This window comes from Scylla paramamosain, chromosome 18, assembly GCF_035594125.1.
Source record: "Scylla paramamosain isolate STU-SP2022 chromosome 18, ASM3559412v1, whole genome shotgun sequence".
Taxonomy (NCBI): domain Eukaryota; kingdom Metazoa; phylum Arthropoda; class Malacostraca; order Decapoda; family Portunidae; genus Scylla; species Scylla paramamosain.
Genome location: NC_087168.1, coordinates 18,407,365 through 18,432,149, shown reverse-complemented (window position 1 = coordinate 18,432,149; position 24,785 = coordinate 18,407,365). Strand labels below are relative to the sequence as shown.

The window sequence follows — 24,785 nt, the reverse complement described above, 5'->3', positions numbered from 1 at the left end:
TCTTAGCTAATTCTCTCCTCCTTCTCTTCTCTTGCCTTACCTTACTTTATCTTGTCATCTCTTGCCTCTGCCTTGCCCCTGTCACCCTTGTCTTTTTTTCCAATGTCTTCTCTTTTCTTGTTTCGTCTTGTGCTTTCTTTCTTTTCGCCTTCTCTTTTGCCTTTTTCTTTCTCCCTTCCCTTCTCGTCTCTCCCCTCAAACTCAACCTCTCCAAGGATAATCGTCTTTTTCTTTCTCCCTTCCCTTCTCTTCTCTTCCCTCTCCTTCAAATATAATCGTCTTTTTCTCCCTTCCCTTCTTTTCTTTTCCCTCTAAGTCTCTATCGCTCCTTGAATTATAATCATCCACCATCCCTAATCCACTGATCCACAGGGGTGCGTATGCTGGACGGGGACGTGACGGATGCAGTGGAGGCGCGATCCCTGGCCCTCAACCCCCAGCACATCGACATCTACTCCGCCTCCTGGGGCCCTGACGATGATGGCAAGACGGTGGACGGGCCGGGACAGCTGGCCACGCGCGCTTTCGTCGAGGGAATCCGGACTGTGAGTTTGAAAGTTGGATGTTGTTGGGGACAGGGTTTGGTGGAGGGTTTGTTTATTAGTTTTTGATATTGTTTATGTACTTTTTTCGTTTTTTTTTTTAGGGGTTGTATTGTTGTTTTAGAGATTTAATTGATTGTTTTTGTTTTTTTTCTTGTTTTGTTTGTTTTTTTTCGTCTTTTCTTGTTCTTCCTCCTCGTTCTTATCTTGTGTTCTTGTTCTTTCTCTTTCTTATTCTTATTTGTTGTGGTTTTTCCTCCTCCTTGTTATTCATTTTCTTGTTTTCCTCCTTGTTTTTGTTATTCATGTGCTTATTCTTGTTATTCGTGTTTTGTTGTTTTTTTTTTTCTTTGCTGTGGTAGTTTTCGTGGTCTCTCTCTCTCTCTCTCTCTCTCTCTCTCTCTCTCTCTCTCTCTCTCTCTCTCTCTCTCTCTCTCTCTCTCTCTCTCTCTCTCTCTCTCTCTCTCTCTCTCTCTCTGATGATATAATAGTATAGAAATAGTAGTAGTAGTAATAGCAGCAGTTGCATGATCTCTTTCTCCTCCTCCTCCTCCTCCTCCTCCTCCTCCTCTTATTCCCTCTCCACCCTTTCATCATTCATATTACAACCACCTCACCTCAAGTTTCTCCCCATTGCTGTCATCCTCACCACCTCACCCTCTCTCTCCCCTCACTCCCTCCCCGAGACACACTCCCTCAGACACACACCTCTTTCCCCAGGGGCGTGGCGGCAAGGGGTCCATCTTCATTTGGGCCTCGGGTAATGGAGGGCGTGATCAGGACAATTGTAACTGTGACGGCTACACCAACTCCATCTGGACCCTTAGCATCTCCTCTGCCACAGGTGAGTGTTTACTTAAATGGGTTTGTTTATTTACTGGGTTTGTTTACTTATTTATCCGTGTGTTGTTTACTTATTTGGTTGTTTGTTTATTTATCTGGGTTTGTTAAGTTATCTGGGTATTGTTAAGTTATCTGGGTTTGTTTAGTTAGCTGGGTTTGTTTACTTATTTGGGTATTGTTTACTTACGGTTTGTTTGTTCCTTTACCTGTGTGTTTACTTATCTGGGTGTGTTCTCTTACCTGTGTGTGTTTATTTAAATGGTTGTTTTGTTTATTTACCTGGTGTATTTGTTTACTTGGGGTTGTTTACATACCTGGGTTTGTTTACTTACTGGATGTGTTTGTTTACCTGGGTGTGTTTACTTGCCTGGGATGTGCTGTCTTTTAATACCAAGTTATTGGATTATATAAAGACTTTTCTATTCCTCCTCCTCCTCCTCCTCCATCCCTCTATTTTCCCTTGTTTTTTTTTATTTGCTTTCAAAATATTATCACATCCTTTCTGGAGCACCTCTTGAAACATTCTCTCTCTCTCTCTCTCTCTCTCTCTCTCTCTCTCTCTCTCTCTCTCTCTCTCTCTCTCTCTCTCTCTCTCTCTCTCTCTCTCTCTCTCTCTCTCTCTCTCTCTCTCTCTCTCTCTCTCTCTCTCTCTCTCTCTCTCTCTCTCTCTCTCTCTCTCTCTCTCTTTCTGTGCCTCACCTACCACCTCACCACTTCACATACACTCTTATCATTGCACCACTAACACAGCCTTCCTTCCTCAACACCAACAGAGAAGGGGCAGGTTCCTTGGTACTCCGAGGCTTGCAGCTCCACCCTGGCCACCACGTATAGCTCAGGGTCCCTTGGAGAGAGGCAGATCATCACCACTGACCTTCACCACTCCTGCACCACCTCCCACACTGGCACCTCTGCCTCCGCCCCCCTCGCTGCTGGGATCTGCGCTCTAGCTCTCCAGGTGAGTGTGTGGGGCCCTAGTTAGTGTTTATTATCAAGTAAGGTATTCTACAAGGGTCTTTCATATCAGCTGGAGGGTTGTGATGTATATTAAGGCCATTGTTTCTTGCAGACTGAGTGGATGAGAAAGTATTTTACTAATTCTTGTTTTGTTTTATTTAGTTATTTATTTATTTTTGTTTTATTTTATTTTATTTTATTTATGTATTTTCATTTTTATTTATTTATTCATTTTTATTTATTTATTTTTATTTATCTATTTATTTATTTATTTTATTTATTTATTTATTTATTTATTTATATTTATTCTTTTTTTTTTTTTTTTTTTTTTTGCCTGTTCTTTTCCACCATGGCTGACAGGGATAAGTGTGTAAGTGATGTGGTGTGCTCCTGGCTCCAATTTTTCCCTTTTGGTCACTATAACAGTACCTGCTTTTGTGCTGTAGGAAATTAATACTTTCCATAATACTACAGGTGTTAGAAGTGTCTTTCCATCATGCACATGAATATACACACTCACACATACACACATCGTTCACACTCTTAATCCAGTTGGTCCCAATTGGGAAAGGGAAGAGACAGTATTCATAATATTACAGGCATCATAAGTGTCTTTCCCACATGCACATGAACACACACACACACACACACACACACATTATTCACACTCTTAGCCTCGCCTTCCCTCAATGAAAAGGGAAAGAAATGGCAGTACAAGTATAATAAGTGTTTCCCTCATGCAGGTGAACAGAGACATCACCTGGAGGGACATGCAGCACATCGTGGTGCGGACGGCACGGCCAGAGAACCTTGAGGCGCCCGACTGGCAGATCAATGGAGTGGGGCGGCACGTGTCACACAGGTGAGCACAGGCTGGGTCAGCAGACTGGGGGATAGACTGATGGCTGGACTGGAACATAAGAAAATAAGGGAAGCTGCAAGAAGATAGTCCCTGTATGAAATGTACCACCAGCTATCTTCCTCATTCATAAAGCTCCCTAATGATTACTGAGTCCATTCCATTCATCTACCACTCTCTTTGAGGACTAGTTCTTTCCTGTCTCTTTTTTAAATTAACTTTTTGAAGCTTGAACTGATTGTGTTTTGTTCTATCCTGGATGGTTTTAAGGATTAATTAGTGGATGAATGAAAAGTTTGACTGACTAGTTGATAAATGGACAAGTTAATAAAAGCAGTGATAACATTAATTGAGATAATGTTGAAATTCAATAGTGTTGCTAAGGATAGAATAGTAACTGTAATGTAAGAAAGTTATGATCATGTGTGTTGTAGCCTGCCACACTCATTATACTGTGCATTGCATTCATTCTTCAATCCAAGTCTTTTTATCTACTGACAGTCACATTATAAAGGGTGTAACATGAGTTTCTGCAGATATTGCTACAGGTGAAAGTACAGGTTAATCTAAGTTGAAAATATTGTATGCACTTATATATTTTGAGGCATTATTTAGTAGTTGCATGAAATACAAGTGTGGCAGGGCAACAGATGCAATGGCTGGACCAGGCAGGCATGGCAGAATGAGTAGACCTGCATGTCCATTGGTGAAGTTGTGAATTATTCAGTTATAATTTTGTAAGTCTTAGAGGTTTACTGTGATGACAATGAAAAGGTGATTTACCGATAAATATTAGTCATAGTATAGATATAATGAACAATAAATGAAATAATAGGCTGCATGGCACCATGCATTGCCTGCCTGGGTGGGGAATGGGAAGTGAGGCCAACAGCAAATCAGCCGATTGCTAGTCAATCACATGCAGTTTTCCTCTGAGACTTTGACAGTGAATACATTCAGATTGTATTGCATAACTTAAAGTAATGTGGAGTGTGTGGATATGGTGTTTTCCCGCTATGGTTACTCACCCAGCCTGGCCATTGTATCTGTTGCCAGGCAACACTTGAATTTGACACCATGGCTAAATAATGCCTTAAAATGCCTATGTGCAGGAGGATAAGTTTATTTGGATCCTGACCACAACTGCACCCACTACTAATAATGACACAGGTGAATAGCATACAAATTCAGGCAAGATTATAATACCCACTTTCTATCCCTTTAAGGTTTGGCTACGGCTTGCTGGACTCCTATGCAATGGTGAAGCTTGCCCGGAACTGGACCAGCGTGCCGGCCCAGCGCTCCTGTGATGTGGAGGCGCCTCATCTGGATAAGTGAGTACCTAGGGAGAGCTTTTGTAGTGATGGGAATATCAAGGCTCACCAAATTTAATTCTTGCCATGGTGTTGGACAGTCAGAGCAATCAAGGCCAACAAAAAATTCTTACCTTTGCTGTCAGACTTGGGTTACTTTCAGTGAGTGTTCTGCCTAGAGTTCAAATCTCACAACTGCCTATTACTAACCAATTGTATTCTAAACTTGCTTTAGACTATTTATTAAGCTTAAGAAGAAGCTATTTTAGTCAAAGCATGAAAACTGATAGAGAGAGAGAGTGAAGAGAGAGAGAGAGAGAGAGAGAGAGAGAGAGAGAGAGAGAGAGAGAGAGAGAGAGAGAGAGAGAGAGAGAGAGAGAGAGAGAGAGTTTAAACAGTCCTCTTTCTCCCACCCACCAGACTGATCCCCCAGAAGAGTTATGTGTCCCTGGAGCTTGATGTCACTGACTGTCCAGGAGTGAACTTCCTAGAGCACGTGCAAGCAAAGGTTTGTGTTGCTTGATGTGTCCCTGCCTTGCAGTTTGACCAAGACTGGACTGTATCTTGAAACACTTCTAGGGCCACTTTCAAAAGGCTCTAGTTGAAGCTACATGCAATTTTAAAGGGTGTTTTTACAGTTTGAGTGACAGATTAACAAGATTTTGTACATTATCTATAAGAGAAATAGTTTTGAGAACCCTGCTAATCATCTCTGTGGCTTTTGAAAATGGTCATAATGAGAGAGCGAAGCATTTCAAAAAAGGCTCTAGTTGAAGTTACTTTGGTTTTTAAGGATGTTTTTACAGTTTTAGTTATAGATTGACAAAATTTCTACAATATTAAGAGGAGAAACAGTCTTGAGAACGCGACTAATCATATCTGTGGTCTTTGAAAATAGTCATGGTGAGAGAGCGAAGCATTTCTGAGTTTGGGCCCTGTATCCTTTTCTCCTATCTCGTGGTTGATGTGTGATGGTTCTCAACGGTTCTCTCTTCCTCACAGGTGTCCCTCTCTGCCGACCGCCGTGGTGACATTGAGATTTACTTGGCGTCCCCAGCTGGCACTAAGTCAACCCTCCTGGCCCAGCGTCCCCATGACAGTTCACATACTGGCTTCCACGTGAGACTTTTGTCTTTAGCCTCTTGTTTTCCCCCTAAGATCTTTTTTAATGTAATGTGCTCAATCTAATCGATGTATTTCTAAAGTATTGTCTTGGTGGACACTCTTAAGAAGTGAGACATCAAATAGATAGATAGACAGATAGATAGCAATAAAAGTGACAGGAGCAACACTTTCTGTACAGTAAGCAATAGAAGTAACAAATTCAGTGCTTTAACATATCATAAAGGATCAGGCATCATATTAATAGATAAATAGGTAACCTTCCATTTTCTATATAGTAAGCAATTAAAGCAACAGCTGCATCACTTTCACTTGTAAAGGATCAGGCATCATAGTAATAGATATATAGATGGATGACCTTAAATCATCCATGCAGTGACCAATGAAAGTAACACCAGCACCACTGTCACTTATCATAAAAAAACCTTAATTGGATAGACTAAGTGTGAATGAATATGAACATAAAAATTGTGTGCCTTGTCTTGGCTATCCTTATTTTGGAGAGACAGTCTTGGTATATACATGTATCTTCCCCATATTTGTTTTACACACTAAGAGACTCAGCATTTGTTAAAAGAAATATTAGCCTTGGTATAGAAAAATTACTATAGTTTCTCTTAATTATGGGTCTTAAACTTCCAGAGCCCCAAGCAGCAAAAATTATGACCCTTGGTATAAAGAATTACTATAGTTTGTCTTAATTATAAGTCTTATAAACTTCCAAACCCCTAAGCAGCAAAAAAATGACAACAGTTAACCATGCCGCAATGCGAGTCTAAATTTCCAAAGTTCTGAGCAGCAGCAACACTGACTCCCCCTTTACCGGCAGTCGTGGCCCTTCATGACGGTGCACATGTGGGGTGAGCGGCCGCTGGGCAAGTGGATCCTGGAGGTGCACAACAACGGACATTTCTTCACCACGGGTACGTTGTGGCTGTGGCATTGCTACTGGTGGTGGTGGTGGTGGTGGTGGTGGTGGTGGTGGTGGTGGGAGTGGAATTGCTGGGAGGAATGTTAGTGGTGATGGTTCATGGTTCAGGTGATGGGGGATGGTGGTAGTAGTGTTAGTAGTGGTGGTAGGAATGATAGATGTAGTGGTTGTGGTAGCATATTAAAAGTATATGTAAGGAATGCACATTTGTAGATCTCACGTATCTTGAGGCCTTAAGAAGTAAAGTCAGACACACACAGTTTTTGATTAGTATTACAGATAATCTTCCCAGGGAGTTAATGTCTCTCCCTGATCCCTCATCTTTTGTTTCTTATATAGATTTTTAAGTGGCGAGTTGAGTCACTAACTAAGCTTTTGATGGACTGGGTTAGAAAGCTCCTGTTGATGAGTTTTTCAGCCAAAAGGTCCCTCAATGGACGTGCATGAGCAGGCTAGTGTAAGTGTTGTGTGTGTGACGTGGTAATACTCCTCATGTGTTTGCTTACACTCATCTGCATCTTACTCACGTCTGCCTACATATTGTGTTCAGGAAATTACTTTTAATACATACAGCATAGGTCAACAGAACATCACTTGGTACAATTTGGCATTCATTGTTTAGAGGCCATGTAATATTTGAACACATTTAGTGACCAAAAGACATAAAGACTGCCAAAAATTAACTTGGTTTCTGACAGTTGTTCATTCTGAACTCCATGGCAGGGGTTCAATCTCCAGCCATGGGGGTTTACTTGGGTAAGATTTATTCAGATCAATATTTCAGCGTTTCAATGATGCTCCAAGGGAAACATGAGAATAGATATATTTATGAGGCTCTGTTATTGGAGCTGTGGCCAAGGGCTACAAAATTTAGAGAAAAAAAAAAAAGGCCTATGTAAGTGCCAATACCTAAAGGAAAGGATCAAAAGGATTATTCAGATTTGGAGAAGTCTTGAAACTTTGTTAGGCCTCGAATGGCTCATGTGCTCTGTATCATGTTGAAGTACTGATGAAAATAAAGCAAATGTATTACTATGAAATATTTTTTAATCTTTGGTTCTTACAGTAAATGAAGCACTTACTGTAGTTTTTGGGAATTGTGAACTTTAGTCTGTCATTACAAACAGGTGAATTATGACTGTTATTATCATCATTATTCCTCACATGCAGAAAATGCTTTGTTCTATGAAAATCATCATATGGTTGCTAATCATTAAGACTCTTATCATGTTTTGTTGAACTTTATATTGTATTCCTAGCTTTTTACCTCTTAATATATTTGTGATTACTCTGCTATTGACACTTTTGTACTACTGCTGCTGCTGCTACTACTACTACCACTACTACTACATAGATTACTACTCCTACTACTACTTCATATATTACTACTACTACTACTACTACTACTACTACTACTACTACTACTACTACTACTACTACCACCACCACCACTACTACCATTACTATACTACTGTACAATATTTCTACTCTATTTGCATAATTCCACCTACATTTGAGATATTTATATTTATACTACTGGCTTATGATGACCATTCTATACTTTGATATCAGTTTGCACCTTGTATGATAACTTTTTTTTTCCCTTAGCTGCTCAATTTTTGACATCTCCACAGTCTTGTTTTTTCTCCTCTCACTTATGCTTTTTTTCCCACTTTTTATTCACCGAGTCTCATGTGTGTGACTTTTCTTACTTTTTTCCCCCAACTATTGCTGCCACACAGAACACAGTAGAGGGAAGAACTGATTGATTGATTGATTGTTTAGCCATAAGGTGCTACAAAAACAGGATCATAGAACACCATAGAGTTATTGAATGTGTGTTGGTAAAGCTGGTCAGTATAGGATTCTTATTTTATAGAGATAACACAATGTGAAAAACTGGAATATAAATAAGCATCTCAAATACAGAAGGATACATTACTGATTAACACTTCCACTGCAATATACAACAGTTCACAGCACTATAAGTATCTACAAGAGAGAAGGGTATTAAAAGCAATTGATTTTGCAGTTTCTAGCCAATATAGCATTTGAAAGTGGCTGTAGAGCAATGAAAGATGTCTCATTGTTGTTACTAATTAATGAAAGACGTGCAGACAGCAATGAGTGCTGTGGTGAACCGAGAGAGAGAGAGAGAGAGAGAGGTTGTGGTTGCTAGATAGAGAGATGTGTATCTGTGACAACTAGTGCTGTATGTACGGCACCAGAGAGGGAGAGAGAGAGAGAGAGAGAGAGAGAGAGAGAGAGAGAGAGAGAGAGAGAGAGAGAGAGAGAGAGAGAGAGAGAGAGAGAGAGAGGTTGTGGTTGCTAGGTAGAGAGCTGTGTGCCTCTCTTGTTTGGGTGATGATGAAACACAGGCTGAGTGCTAACCATAAAGAAGAGGTCTGTAAACACAGCAGAAGTTAGGAAGTAATTGTGAAAAGAAGCAAAAAAGATAGAAAATAGCAGCATATGCAGTTTATTTATTTTTTTATTTATCTATTTATTTTTTTGTGGTAGCATGTACAAAGAGTTAGATCCCATCTCACCATTAGTTCTGTGGCTGTTCAAGAAAGTATATTGGAGTGCTGTGTGAAGGGCTGTGGCTGTTTTTATCTTTACTTTTTTAACATTTCCTTCTGGTGTGAGGAATGGGCTGAGGACTGTCATTGTACACTGCTCATGGTGGTGGTAGTGGTGGTGGATCACTACAGCTACTTTACTTGTCTTTTGTGCATAGTATGTATGTATATTTAAAAACAAAAACAAAAAAAAACACTGGGAATTTATTGTTGTGAGAGTAACCTGATAGTGTAGCTAATTGCACTGCCCCTCCTTTCACCCCCTTTCCACACCACCTTCTTGTCCGCTGCTGCTGCTGCTGCTGCTGCTGCTGACCTGCTGACCTGCTGCTGAACGGCTGCCCTGTAGGATCCACCTTGCTGGAGGGGTGGCAACTGATCTTTTATGGCACCAGAACTAACTATGACACGTGGCAGGCACGAGGAGCGCGGAGAAACCGTGGTGGTGGCAGTGGTGGTGGTGGCGTGGTGGGCCGGAGGGGAGGTGGTGGCTCTTCTGTACCTTTCCCCTACAGGAGGAACCACCCTATCACCCCTCCCTCCACTACTACCACCACTACCACCACCACAAGCACCACCACTACCACTACTACCACTTCCCCCACCACCTCTGCCACCACATCCACACCTTGGCACCCATACTCCATTCACAAATACCCCCAATACAGTATCCCCCAACAATACCCTCACAACCCACCACAAGGCTCCCTCCCTGCCCCCATGCGCCCACCAAATCACCGCGACAACTCACACCACAAGGGTAAATAGACCAGTGGATGTTCCTATCACTCCTGCTGTGTCCTGTGTGTTTTGCCTGCAACATGCCTCCATGTCCTGCATGTGGATGGGACATGTTTTAAGGCTCAAAGCATACCTACTGTTCACTCTGCCAGCCTGTGTTTGGGAATGAAGCAAATCCTGCCTTGTTTGCTGCACATTTATCCTGTCTTATTTTTTATTTGTTTGTTTGTTTATTTATTTACTTATTTTTTTAAGGGGCTGCATGTCTGTTTTTTTTTTTTTAATTCCAGTTTCCATAAATGTGAGGAGAGAATGCTGGAATGTTTTTTTCTGAATGTCTTTTGTTGCTGTTTTTTTTACCCTTTTTAATAATGTTTCTGTGATTGATTTTTCATTACAGGCTCAGAAATGCATGACAAACGGGTACACATTTTTCTTTTTTGACTCCAGTGAATGTATTGCTTGATTTGCTTCATTTTTAAGCAGGAATTACTGACTGAGTGGCTTCCACATGCCATGCACCTCTTGGATTGAGAGTCTTAAACTACCATGGAAGAAAACACAACAAAAAACTGAATTGAACACCCAATGATTCCTTTTGCTTAAAATTTGGTATCCATAAAACTTTTCCTTTTTATTTATTGAAATGTTCCCTTGTTGATAATAATTGCTTTTGACCCATGCATGTGTGACCGTTCCCTTCCCTTCCCTCCCCTGATTCAGCCTCCCTTGTGTGTTCCTTCCCGTCCCTTCCCTGCCCCAGCCTCCTTGTGTTTGAGGCTTGAGGTCCATGTCTCCATGAAGGATGCACATTTGGTGATGCTGCTTTTTGGCTGAAAAATCTGTGATGGAATGTGGCAAATAGTATCACTTGAATAAGTTAATGTAGGCTTTATTTGTTTATTTGATTTTTTTTTTTGCAGTTGCTTGTTCTCAGTGTGGGGTTATACATAGTTAGGAGGAAAACGTGATGAGATACTCTCTGTGGGGTTCTTTTCATGTTTGTTTTGGTAGCAGTGTGTATTTATGTGAATAGCGCTGTTATAGAAGAAAATATCAATTACTTTAAGGCTTACTTATTCCAAAAGCATCTCATGAGATAGAAGAACTGACAGTGTCTGAACTACCCATCAGAACACACCTTATCTTGATAATTATACTAATTTCCTTAGAAATGTTTATTTGGACTTCAGAAATAATCTAATATGCCCTTTTTTTTTTTTTTCTCGGTAGATTCTTCTTTATTCTATATTTTACGTTAAGTGACTTTACATTAAAAACTCAGTCACTCAAATAACCATTAGAAGCTGCATCATAAATTATCTGATGTGCTTGTCTTTTGTGCTTCAGTAGTCTCCTTTATTTTATGTTTTACTTTGAAGTAGGTAATTATTCAATTGAATAACCATTATAAGTTGTATTATTTGAAGTTCCAGTTGCTAGGCAGATCTTAACTTATTCTTAATTTCTACCATCTTTTATTTACAGTTTGCCAGAATCTTTATCTGCATCTCCTTCACCAAAACTCAACCATATATTGCAGCCTTTTTATTTACATTGTTATTCCAGTCACACATGCTTGATATATCTATTCTCTTGTCTATCATAAACATCTACTTGTCTGTCCTTGCATCTGTCTGAGTGTCCATCTTTATCCTGATCTCATTCCAGGAACTCCTGAAGGTGGCTGTGGCAGAAGATTCTTTACATGTTCCTCTCACCTTCCCTTCCTTCCCTCTCAAAATACTATAATTTGTCTCATTTTATATGTTGCCATTCTGTATTATGACCTGAATGATCCTCAACTACCAAACATATTTACACTTTACCAAGTTCTTTATCCATAATTTTCAGTATAATTCACCCATGATGTGCATGATGTACAGGTCACCCACACATACTAAACCCTGTTGGTGTTGCAGGCAAGGCCGGAATGAAGGAATGGAGCATCACAATGTACGGCACTGAGACTGAGCCAGGCCAGGAAGTGCCACCCCTTGTTGGGGAACAGCAGCACTCCCAGAGCGATCCTGCAATGCACCACGTTGTCGATACCACTGAGGGGAAGACAGAGACACGTGACCCAGACACCCACATGACCGGCTACCCGTCCTTGTCCTCCGCCGCACCGCATCTCGCCATCCCCCCCCAACCAGTACCCCTGGAGAAGGTGCTCCCCAAGGGGTGTCTGCGCAGCTCAGCTGTGGGGGCTTGCTTAGGTTTGTGCCTTGTGGTGGTGGTGATTCATTTGGTGTTGGGTGCTCTCTTCCTGCCCCAGCCCAGCCTCAACAAGAAAGCCTCCCGCTGCCCATCCCAGCCTAGGTTAACTGAGTGCTACAGTAGCGCGGTGGGCGGAGGCTCTGTGCAGGTCTTGTTAAGCTGTCGGGGCAGTATAGATGGGTGCAGTTAGTGTCAGGGTTTATAGGTAGAGATTTTTAACTTCTGGGTCTGAGGGTTTTAGCTCATGTATGATGGATACTGCCTTTGGTTTGGACAAGACTGCAGTGTCATTGGTCCAATATTGTGCCACATTACCTTTGGTCCATATTGTGCCACACTACCATTGGTCCAGATAGAACCACAATGCCATTGGTCTGGATGGCTTCACAGCACCATTGGCCTGACCAGCACCACACGGCTGCTGGTCTCCACAGCACCACAGCATCTTTAGTCATACTTTTGTTCCACCAAGAACCAAAAAACTACTTGGTCACATAGAAGGCATTGAAAGTAACAACTTGAAGTGTGAGCACTTGATATATCAAAATTACCTCTTCAGATAAATATATATAGTTCTGTGTTTTTACTACAGTCAAGGTGAACCCCTCCATCTCTTTTTATGTAAAAATTTTACAGTGTTGTACAGTCTACTTTCTCTCTTTAAGTGTTATTTTTCATATAGTGCCTTTGGCATTTTATACTAATTTATACTCTACAAACCTTGAACGTATCTTTATGCTGCCTTGAGCATTTCTGTGCTGCTGCCACTGCTGCTGCTGCTGTTGCCTGACCAGCCAGACCAAGTTCATAGCAAGGTGTTTGTCACAAGTGTGGAGCACCGCCAGAATTGTACAGAATTCCTTCATTTTACACAGCTTATTTTTTAGTCATTTTATGCCTCTCCCCACAACATGTGGCGAGATGCCCAACCCCGCACAGTGTCCCTGCCTTGGGTCCACGATGCCTCATGGGGGACTTGGCTGCTGTGATTTGTAGGAAGAGGAAGGAGCGTGAACTGAACATGAAGAGGGAAAAAAGGCAGCCAGCTAGTTTTGAATTTGCAATGTGTGTATATATGTTTATCTGTGTGTGTGTGTGTGTGTGTGTGTGTGTGTGTGTGTGTGTGTGTATGTGTGTGTGTGTGTGCTTGTGTGCATGCATGTGTGTGTAACTATATGTGTGTGTATATGAGAGTGTGTAGCACAGTGGCACAGGTAGTGTTAGGGAAGAATGAAGCGGTGGCATATTGATGGCTTAGATCAGTAGTGCTCATGTCTTCCAGAGAGAGAGAGAAAGCAAGTGAGAGTGAGAGAGAAAGAGCAGGGGTTGCAATAGGCAGGAGTTGAGTATTTGTTATGTAAGTTCCAAGGGGCATCTGTGTGTGTGTTTGTACGGCCTTCAGGGTCTTGCCACATTGCAGTCAGTCTCAGGAAGAAGATGGCAGCCTGCTGAGCACATGTTATAGCACAGAGGCAGTTTACTGAGTCTTTCTCCCGCAGAGGTTTGCCACAACTGGGGCCCAGATGTAAATATTCACTTGGCATCACAGAGTATTTTCATCATTGTCTCATGAGTATTTTGGGTGAATCTGCTTGGCACTCGTGTGTGTGTGTGTGTTTGTGTGTGTGTGTGTGTGTGTATGTGTGTGTGTATAAGAGACAGAGAGAAAGAGAGAAAGTAGAATCATAAGTAGAAAATTGGAATGTTTCTAAATGATATTTTCAGAAACTTCCTTCCTTTAACAAATTCCATCTGGCTGTTTTTATATCTTGGGAGGAAGTTTGATACTGAAACATTCTTCAAGATTCAAATCCCTCTTGGCGGTCTTAAAACCAGATCAGATCACATTATGGCTCCTCGGCAAGCAGTGATGTAGTGATTGGCTCTTATTGCTGTTCATTTCACACTCAATTTTTTTTCCAAATTTTTGAGATTCTGTGGTGTGGAAGGATCATGTGGCTGCAAGTTTTTGATACCTCGTGTGTAACCAAAGACGTTTTTTTGAGTTTTTAATGTTATACTGTGTTATTTTTGTTTATCGTTTTTCTTTTTTTTGTTTCACCGTAAGTGTTACTGAAAGAAAAGGGAAAGTGTTTTTTGCATTTTGAATGTGTGTGTGAATGACTGAGTGAGTGAGTGAGTTGAGTGAGATGTGTTTTCCTCAGGCCAACAAGAAGGGGTGGCTATACTTTTACTGTAAATAGAAGGGGCATATTTTTTTAGACAATAAGTTGTACAAGATTTTTTCAAGTAGCATTTAGTGTTATACAGAAGCGACTCTGCTGGAAGATTACTATTATAGTTGAGTTGTGAGTTTGTTCATTATATATCTGCAATAGTCTATCATGACACTGTTAATTCATGCACTTTTACCTCTCTTGCCACAAAGGCATATACATTAACTTCCCATTAGGACAAAATGTGACAAACCTCAGATACAACAGATGTTCTCAGATACCACTTAGTGTTTTCTCTTTCTGTCCAGCCATTGGAGGGTTTCCAATAAGCTCCTATGGTCGTGTTATGTCTCGTTAGTTAAGTTGAAATGTTTTATCATCATTTATCAATAGAGAATGTGAATTATACAATACTCCTTTACACCTTTTTAATCTATCATCTTACTCATTTATTTATTCGTTTATCTTTAAGAAATAGTATTACTTGTTCTGTATATTATGGATCATTTTGAATTCTCGTTGTTTTAAAATTCTAAATGATAAAAAAAAAAAAAAAGATAAAAATTCACCTTAGTTTGTGATCTAAAAAAAAAAAAGCCTTAGCTTCATAAAAAAAAATACCCTCAATTGTTGGAGAGAAAGAGAAAAAAAATAGAAAAAAGAAACATTATTATTACCTCATTCTTCCCCCTAGAGGTCCATATGAAGTCATTCTGACCCTCCATAGACATTCCAGATTTGCTCCTCACACTGGAGAGGAGAAGACAGCTCAAGGTTCTCTCTCACTTTGGATTTTTTGCTCAGTTCAAGTGGTGTTATTTCTGTAGGTTCTAAATTGTCTCCTTAGGCCGGCAACAGAGAAGCCTGGGGTGAGTGGAAATAAGTTATGGTGAGTGGTATAGGTGTTAGGTGTTTATTTATTATTATTATGAGTCCAGCTTTTCAAATTTTACATTTTTTGTGTTGCATCTAGCTTCTTTTGTTATCATTGTTGTCATTGTTATTACCATTATTAGTTTTGTTTTCTATTGCTATTATTATTATCGTGACGTTTTTTTAAGGATTAGTGTACAAGTAGTGAAGGTTTTTAAGTTGTTTAGTAAGGTTCATTTTTCATAGTTAAGTTTTCTGTGATTGTTTTCTGTTTCACAGGGACTTGTTTAATCGGGGAAAGAGAGATTAGCATTATTAATACCTTTCCTTCCCCATTGTTAGCAGGTGTCCATGTTATGCGTGTAGTATAAGTGTGTTTGTTTTTTAAAATTTCAATCATTAGTTACGTCATTTTCTCTTTTCTTCTGTGTTGCGTTTAGTGGAATTCACAAAGTTGTGGCAAGTTACCTGAGTTGGCGCAAAACTGTTTATTAGTTGACTGGCGTCTCGGTATTGGAGGTTCTCTTGTTTAAAGGGGAATGTGGAATATTTTGACCACTTGTTTTGATTTGTAGTATTAAGCCTTTCATGTACCTAGATATTAATTTTAGTCTGTTGCCAGAGTGATGGTGCGTTGAAGGTCAACAAAAGAAAAAGGTGAAGATGCGGGTGTGTGTGTGTGTGTGTGTGTGTGTCTTGCAGTGTAGGGGAAAAAGTGTCTTTTTTTTTTTTTTTTCTAGTGTGCATGATTCCAGATCAGTGTATGCCTTCATAATTGAGTTTTTTTTTTCAGTGTTGTGTCTGTTTCATGTAGGTTCAATAGTTACTGTTCACCAGTGGAGGTGCAGTAATAATATTTGGGAGTGGCATGAAAAAATGATGTAGAAAATATCTTGAGTGCTCTGAGGAAAAAAAAATGCTGGAATGAAATAGTTGGAAGTACCATGATGAAAATAACAAAGGGAAAAAGCTATAGGATTGTCATAAGGAAAATAATTTTAGTACGAAGCCATGAATATCAATATTTGTATGCCAGAACTCATGTGAACTGTATCATAGGTGACTCTCTCAGACACATATCAGTGGTTATGGAGATTAAGTGAAAAAAAGTGCTACAGTGTAGAAAAATGTAAGTTGGAATTCTTAAGTAATTTTTTGTCATGGAAAATATGAAATGTTTTATAATCAACTCATTTGGATTCTCATCAATACTGATGAGACACTAAGAAAAACAATCACTCCAAATAAGTGTAGAAAACAAAACACATCAAAATTTCTTATTTAATTTTCTGTCATGTTCTTGTTCCTCCGAAGAAAGGTATTACAATTGACTCATTTGGGCACAGTATATATTTATTCCTGTAAGAGTGAAGTAAAAAAAAAAAAAATACAGTGCAGGAAAAACAAATTGAGTCAGAATTCTGAAGTCGACTTAACATTTATGTTAGTTGAATTTCCTATATATTTCTGCCCAATTAATATCATATTCTCTCTCTAAGTTATAGGTATTAATAGATTTACAGGTTTAGGTGGTGCTTTGATATTTTGCTTCACTGGAGAAAAAGATTAATTCCGCTGGTACACAATCAAAACATGAAAAATTGGGTACACTGAACTGGATGGAAACTCAGTGAAAATATTGGTGTATAAACATTTAGTTATAGATGTGTTTAGTGAGAGAGAGAGAGAGAGAGAGAGAGAGAGAGAGAGAGAGAGAGTGTTATGTTCTCTTGTTTCATCATCTTCAGTCTAGTATGGATTGTTAGGCTGTGTGTCGACTTTTATACAGTACCCAAACAAGGAACAGATAGAAGGATGGGATGTATGTTTGTAGACAACTGAGAAGATCAAATGGAATGTGCATGAATCTCAGCACCAGCATATGAGTATAGGAGTGAATGCACGGCCCATTCAAATTTTTAATACTCTCATGTCAAAAGATCTATTGATTTTGCCTTTGAAAATCAAAGGTGAGGAAAAATATTAAATGAAAGCAACTCTTGTGAGATTAGCCTTGTTGAAGTTATGATTAAATGGTAAATGTATGAGCAGATTACAAAGGAATCATGAAAACTGTTGCTAAATATATATAAGTAAAGCAGAAATTATGTTATGATAGATGAGGATTTAGTGGGTTGGTTTATCTTGCTTATCATAATTCTCATTGCATCTGTGTTCACCGGACAAAAATGGTTATGGCCTGAAGTGTGAAATTGCACAAATCTGCTGTGCTCTCAGCTGGTGTGTGTGTGTGTGTGTGTGTGTGTGTGCATACAAACATTCATGCATGTGCAATATTATGATGACCAGTCTGCTGGGTCTCATTGAAGATTGACATGTGAGAGTGTGTGTACATGTGTGTGCGTGTGCGCATGCGTCTTCCCGCAGTGTGGCTGATCTGAGTCGAGTGTGAGTGCCTAGCATGACAGTTAAGGACGAGAGAAAAAAAAACCTTGTGTATTTATACATATTATGATACATGTAAGGATATTTGTGTTGATGTTCAAATCTTTTTATAAATTGCATTTTTAAGAAGATGGTTGTGGAGGATTGGTGTCACATATTGAGTGTTTGTCTTTGTAATAAGTCGCATGTGACAAAAATAAACATCTTTTTTTTACTTGCGACTTTTGTTATTCTGATAGTTAGTGTAGTTAATTTTCAAGTGTTCTTTGTAACATTTCATTGTGAAGGGATATACTAAAACCAATACCTATTTCATAACAATAAATAGGGATGATGTTAATTTACAACATTTGAAGAAGTCATTAATCTTAGTCATGTTCTCTTCTCCATGCATCTTAATGATAACCAACCTCTACAGAAATCAGCTGTTCTTTCCCCATAGTCACCTCTTGCAGGTAGTGAACGCTTTTATCTGAATGGATTTTAGGCTGTCAGTAATATCCAAAGGTTTTAAGGAGGGTAAGATTTCATCATTTTTATCACTGCAGTTGCACTAAAGTTCTCCCAAGCACCAAGTTGGACATTCCTGTATGATGCTAAAAGCAGCACTGGGTAGAAATAAAGCACAATGGAGAGAGGCCTTACAGATAGAGGATGTTAAGGTCCATACTTCATTACTACCTGTCTTATGCAGAGGAAAGCAGACTACATAAAAACAATCTTATATTCACATCCAGTCTGAAAATTGAGTTAGTCAGTGATTCTTATAGTTGTCTGCCTCAAGTTGTCAATCACTGTCTTTTAAGGTCTCTGCCATAGTGTGATAAATGGCATTCACTGTGCAGGCTGAAATATTCTCTGTAATGCTCATTAAGTGGTAGGACTTTGCATGCACTACAGCTCTGCTTGGGGACGTATCTTGGCATGTCACTTTTCATACCTCAGATAGATCAAACCCTATGTATTGTTATACTTTCTCTCTCTAAAAACTTTTAAAATTCACAAATTTATGTTCTTCTTGTTCTGTTTTTCTTTATTTCCTAGATATTAATTGCTTAGAGGATCATTGTACGTAGTGAAGTGTTTAGATGCAGAAAGCTTGGAATGAATGCAAAGAGAAAGGTTTAGGAGAGTATAGAAATAATGATAGGGTTGTGTGGGGGCTGAACCATAGGAAAAAGAGATTGAATGTAGTGGAGTTGTCAGAGAAATGTGTGTATAGAAATATGTATAGAGTGAACACTGATGAAATGAATAGGAGAATTGGTGTTGCAATGGAAATAGTTGATTAAGCAGAATAGGGAGCATTGAAGGGATTGGTCAAGTAGAAAAGGTGGAAGGAGAGTGACAAATGAAAGAGTTATTTGGACTATGTGAGAAATGCAAGGCTAAAGAGAAGACTGAATGAAATGTATTGGTACTGGGAAGAGCATGTTTGGGGAAAAAGTTTGAGAAAAAGATTGCTTATACTTAATAGGGATAAATACATGGCAGGTTTAGCTTTATAATGCTTATACTTAATAGGGATAAATACATGGCAGGTTTACCTTTATAAAAATTGGAGTCATGAAAGTTATAGTACAGCATTCACTTACAACACTAGTGGATATTTATTATCCACTTAGGGAAATTATCCACTTAGGGACATTAGAAGGTTATGAGAATGTTTTAACAGTATAAAAAGGCAAATTATTCATGATACAATTATAATTTGTTTATTGGTTGTGAATTACGTTAATTATGGAAAGGTCTTTTAGCAATTTACCATCATTTCTTATGTTTTTATATTCTGCTATGTCCTTCTGTATTAATCTATCTAGAATTTATTTATTTTGTTTTAAGATTGTTTTCCTTTTCTTTTTATTTTTTGTATCATTTGTCCAGTGTATCACCTTATACGTGATATTAATATGGAGATTATGCCTAATTTCTCGGTAATTGATTTTTAACATTTTATTATTTGCTGCATATAGAAAATAATGATTTATACTGTCTTCTCCATGGTGTGTGTGTGTGTGTGTGTGTGTGTGTGTGTGTGTGTGCGTGTGTGCTTGCAGTTGTATTTGTAATGTAGTTGTAGATTTGTAGTTAGAAGTGGTCTTTTCTGAATTTGCTTGTTTTTCAGAATTAGAACTTTTCCATTTCCATTTTAAGTTTTTCTCTTTGCTCTTCCCTTGTGGCTTCCAAGTAGTAGTTGTGTGGTCTCTGGCTACTAATCTCCAAGCAGCTGTCTTGTGTACCTCTGCTGGAGCTAACATCTGGCTGCAGCTAACATTACTCACTCTTGAATGTCTTAACTGGTTTATATTCTGTCACAGGTTCACCTCCCAACTTATCTAATGTAACGTCACTTCCTTCATGGCAGGTTGTCAAAATTGCAAGCATCTCTAGACTGTCACCAAGTGCTGTCAGTAATGCATACCAGTGTATCATGTGATGGATTAATGAGCTGTATGAAAATACAGCCTGGCCATTCACTCTGAGGTCTGGCTGGGAGAATACTGCTGCCATATTTCCTGTGTCATGAAAAGCAACTAAAAGGGAAATAAGTGAGGGGGAGTGTGGATAGTTTCCTTTTGACTTCAGATGAGATGAGGTGTGATATTTTGTCACAGCTAACATGGCCTTTAAGTGATGAAGGATCTGGCATAGAGAACAGCTAACAAGAAAACAAAGATTCATCATAGTTGTCTTTGTCATTATCATAAAGTTTTAGCTTCCCACAAAATATTAATAGACTTTTCATTTTGTTATATAGTTTTGGATACTTGTAATTTTTTTTCCGTTTTCATGATATCACCTTGAATTTGCAGAAAAAAAAATTGTTATTAGATCCTCATCATCAACACAATTATCATCATCATCGTTCATGGTGGCACAAAGTTGACATCTTGCCAGGCTGTCTTCCCCTTTTTTACTCACAATAACCTTCCTGTCCCTGAGAAGCCTTCATGTCCCTCCCCAACTCCTCCTTTCACCTCCCAGCACACAGGAGGTGGGGAGAGGAGGGTGAGAGGGGCTGAGGCAGGCATGGGGCAGGGGGAGAGATGGGGGAAGGTGGAGTGTAGAGTGGAGATGATGGTGTAGAGGCAGCAGCAATGTGGAAGTGATGATGGTGGTGATGAGGATGGTGTTGACCCCCTCGCTTGCTGGCTACACTCGCCCGCTCCCGGGGAACTGGTGAGTTTGAGCCACGCACGGCACAGGCTGTAGAGAGTAGAGAGAGTGAGAATGAGTGAGTGAGTGGTTTGCTGAAGTGGCCCTGGCTGTACAAAGTAGAGAGAGTGATAGAGCAAGTGGTTTGCTGCAGTGGCCCTGGCTTGTAGAAAGTGGAGTCGGATAAAGTGCGTTGGCTAATGATTTACTTAAGTGACTCTGGCTGTAGAGGGTAGAAAGAGTGAATGCAGGAGTAGATGGTAATAAATCTATAGAGAGGAGTGTGTGGGTGAGTGGATGCTTGGTCTAAGTAGTTTATGTGGTGTAAAAAAAACTCTAATGTCTTGCTCGTAAATCCCTCACTGTCTTCATATTTCATGCACTTTCCTCTTGTCTATCTGTTGTGAAGTGTGACTGTATAGTTTCAGAGAGAGCGAGCCTTGTCCCCTGTATTTAGCTGGCACTGTACGTATGCTGTGTATTCTTCACTGCTCTCTGTAGATGCATAAAGATCAGAGCTTTGCCTCTCACCATGTAGTGCTTATCATCAAGTTTTCCTGTAAATAGTGGCTAGGAGATGAGCTTTTATGTATTTTATTTTGTTTTATTTTTTTATCTAATTATCTGTTTTTTTTCCATTCCCTGCTTTGTTTCTTTTTCCTCATCTTGTATAATATTTGCTTCTCATCTCTTCACTTACTCTTTTTGTTTCTCTTCTCTCCCTTTCTGTTTTCTTCTCATTTCTCTTCTCATACTCTATTTTTGTCTTTAGATCTTGTCTTTGTTTTTCTTTTGTCTCCTCCCTGCTTTTTTTTCTTCTGTTCTCTTATCTTTACTTCATTTTATGCTTTTATCTCATCTTTACTTTTTATCTCTTCACTTATCCTTTTGGCTTTTCTTTTCTTCCCCTTTTTTTTTATTTTTCATTCTCTATAATGTTTTATCATCTTGTCTATTTCTCTTCTGTCTCCGTTATACTTCTTTTGTCCTCCCTTTGTGTCTCTACTTCCCTTCTCATCTCCACCTAATTTACTTTATCACTATGAATCACAACTTTGCATGACAGGACAATCTTAACTGGCTTGCTCTTCCGGCCACACCTTGCAGGAAAACTGATGTAGAAAACGCTGTCTAGGGAATGGTGGCATACAGGAAAGCTATGTTTGTGTTTGTGTGTGTGTGTGTGTGTGTGTGTGTGTGTGTGCGCGTGTGTGTGTGGATGAATGGATGTGAAGGGTGACATTTTAAAAGCACAAAGTTGAAAAAAAAAATGTTTTGGCCTATGAAATGAGATAAAATGCTGTTGACATATTTAAATGGTAATGATTGGAAACTGGTACCATTAAATTTCTTCCATAGATAAATTAATAAAATCTTCAGTGTATGTATTAAATAATGCTGGTAAATAAATGCACTGAATGTAACTAACAAAAAGTAATGCAAATAATATTAATAAAATTCTTGCTTTAATAAGGAGATACATGAATGCCACAGGTTAAAGACATGACTACATCTATATTCCCTCCTTGATAATACCCTGTCTGTCTGTTGGTCTGTCTGTCTGTTCAAGTATGCTCATTTTTTATTTTTTTTTTTATTTTTATATAGTACATGGTTTTCTTTTCTGGACAACATGCACGGATATTATGTTTTTTATTTATTTGTTTATTTATTTATTTATCTATTTATTTATTTCATTCATCTGGGTGAAACTTGCTATTATGATTTACCATTTACCACCACCACACTGCTGCTCCCTCAGCCCTCATCCCTCATGCCCTCCAGTCTTCCCCAGCCTCCCCATACCACCACAGCCACTTCTTATGGACCAATTGTGTTGTTGTTTTGGGTGTACTGTTCTGTTCTGTTATTCTTGTGTTGTTGCCTGTCCCTTTCTGCTTTCCATTGCAGGGTCACATTATCATCGAACATATTCTTCAACTAACCATCAGTAAGTGTTCTCGCTGCCCTCGTGTCTCCCCACCAGTGTCCTCCTAACACGGGGAGTCACTTCGGTCTCTGTAAATGCCACTCAGTAAGAACTACATTGACACAAACCTTGATATAATATTGTAAGGATTGAGAGAGGAGTCTTCTTAGCTTTGTGTTTATTTGTACTCTGATATAGTTTGCAGTTTTGCCATAATTGAAATGAGAGAAGAGAAGTAATGATTGGTTTAGTTAGATTGTAAAAGCAGTGTACAGTTACTAAAATTGGGTTGGAAAATGTATTATTGCATTCTGGTTTGAGCATGGCATATGTGACTCCTCTTTATGTTATTGCCTTCTGAAATGAGAGGAGAGAAGAAATAATTGTTTTTAGTAAGATTGTTAAAAAGGCAATGTACAGTTACTAAAACTGAGTTGGAAAATGTACCTAATATTATTGTACAGTTTTCACAAATGTATTCTAGATTTTTGGATGGCATATGGGACTCCTCTTTATATTGTTGGGAAATGTATGAAGCTTTTTTAACCTTCCTCTTGTCTCCTGGGAAACTTGCAAAGCCCTGGTAGTGAGTGATGCAAGGTCTGTGTCAGTGAAGCTCTGCATGTGTAAACTAATCCAAAAACCTTCTGTGGTTCTTTATTGTACTTCCTTTTTTTTTTACTTGAACTAATGTCTGTCTCCTGCTCTTGGCCATCCCTGTAAAGGACATGGAGGAAATATTACTACTCGTGTACTGAATGCTTCTTGTCCCCATGACTAAGATTTTGACATTATTTTTTTAGTTAGGTTTTGGATGACGTTAGGTTTGACTGAGACGAGCAAGAACAGTACGTAGCTTGTTGCTGCATGATGTTGGTGGGCCAGAGACTGTCTGTTCCTCCTAAACCATGTGCACTGAATGTATTGTACAAGATTATAAATTGACGTATCTTTTATTGCTGCCTCTTTAAACTTTTTGGTTGCTTAGCATTGAGATGTGATAAAATGATGAATGGTTGCATATTTGTATGTTGGTATTATTAAGTATGCTTTTTGATGATTAATATGTTCAAGTACTAAATCTGCAAAGAACTTGTTTGTATGCCTTAGTAGTTTAGTTCTGTTAAAATAATAGGATGAGTTTTTAGTTTTCCCTTTATTTTAATGCCTGACTTTATATGTAAACACTATTCCTTTATTACTCTGAGACAACAAACAAACTGTTTCATGAATATACTGTCATTACTAAACTTTGTGTCATACTATTTATGAACACTTGACTTCAACATAAATCTAGGCACTAACAGTAACCACAGCAATGAACCATGGCCAGTGTGTGACTCAGTACTGGTAACCCACAGAGTGTAAGAAGGACCACTACATCTTCAATGGGCAGTGCCTCATGACCTGCTCCCCGGGGCACTACGCTTGGGATCCCCAGCAGGAGGGTGTGACTGGCGTTCCCACCTGCCTCTCCTGCCACTACTCCTGCTATAACTGCTCTGGACCACAGGACTATGAGTGCACCAAGTGTTGGGGCGATGAGGAGATGTACTTGCCGTCCAAGGTGAGTCTTAGGACCATATTTTGAAATACTCTAGTGTTGTACCTCCACTACAGTCAAAAGCCTCTAGTTGAGATTATGTGCATAGGTTTTTAACAGTGTTTTTATGGTTCTAATGACAGATTAACAAGATTTCTTCATTATTAACAAGAAAACACTTTTGAGAACTTAGCTAATCATCTCTGTAAGTCAGTTTTGCACTTACTTAAACTTCTCAAGCTTACTATCTTCCATCATTTTGCCTCAAACTGCCTCAAGTGACTAGATGCACAGTAAACATTTAAACTTTGTTCTGTGTTGTTTTCTTTATAGATTTATAAAACTTATTACTGTCCATCTTTAAGTCAGTTGTGACTTATTTGTCTTACTTTCTTCCATCCAGTTGATTCAAATTCTTTCAAGTGATTTGATGTTGAGTAAACATTTTTTTAACTTTGTTCCATAGAGAAGAACAAGTTATATATTTGTACATGCAGTACATAGTACATCATTATACAGTACTTCTAGAAAAGCAAAGGCTGCTGCTCTTTCCTGTTTCATGTCCTTTACCCCATACACTGAGGACATCT

The 24,785-nt window shown here is 39.1% G+C and overlaps 1 protein-coding gene across 1 annotated transcript in view; it reads left to right on the top strand.

Moving 5' to 3' along the window:
- The window catches only part of LOC135109234 (furin-like protease 1, isoforms 1/1-X/2), a 49,403-nt gene that overhangs the window by 19,475 nt on the left and 5,143 nt on the right, over positions 1 to 24,785 (top strand). Inside the window, exons 5-15 of the mRNA XM_064020464.1 lie at positions 373 to 545; positions 1,263 to 1,386; positions 2,159 to 2,343; positions 3,086 to 3,204; positions 4,428 to 4,535; positions 4,935 to 5,022; positions 5,517 to 5,633; positions 6,466 to 6,559; positions 9,499 to 9,909; positions 11,813 to 12,109; positions 24,014 to 24,219. Of these exons, the coding sequence (XP_063876534.1) occupies positions 373 to 545; positions 1,263 to 1,386; positions 2,159 to 2,343; positions 3,086 to 3,204; positions 4,428 to 4,535; positions 4,935 to 5,022; positions 5,517 to 5,633; positions 6,466 to 6,559; positions 9,499 to 9,909; positions 11,813 to 12,109; positions 24,014 to 24,219 (1,922 nt within the window). The remainder of the gene's footprint in view (positions 1 to 372; positions 546 to 1,262; positions 1,387 to 2,158; positions 2,344 to 3,085; positions 3,205 to 4,427; positions 4,536 to 4,934; positions 5,023 to 5,516; positions 5,634 to 6,465; positions 6,560 to 9,498; positions 9,910 to 11,812; positions 12,110 to 24,013; positions 24,220 to 24,785) is intronic.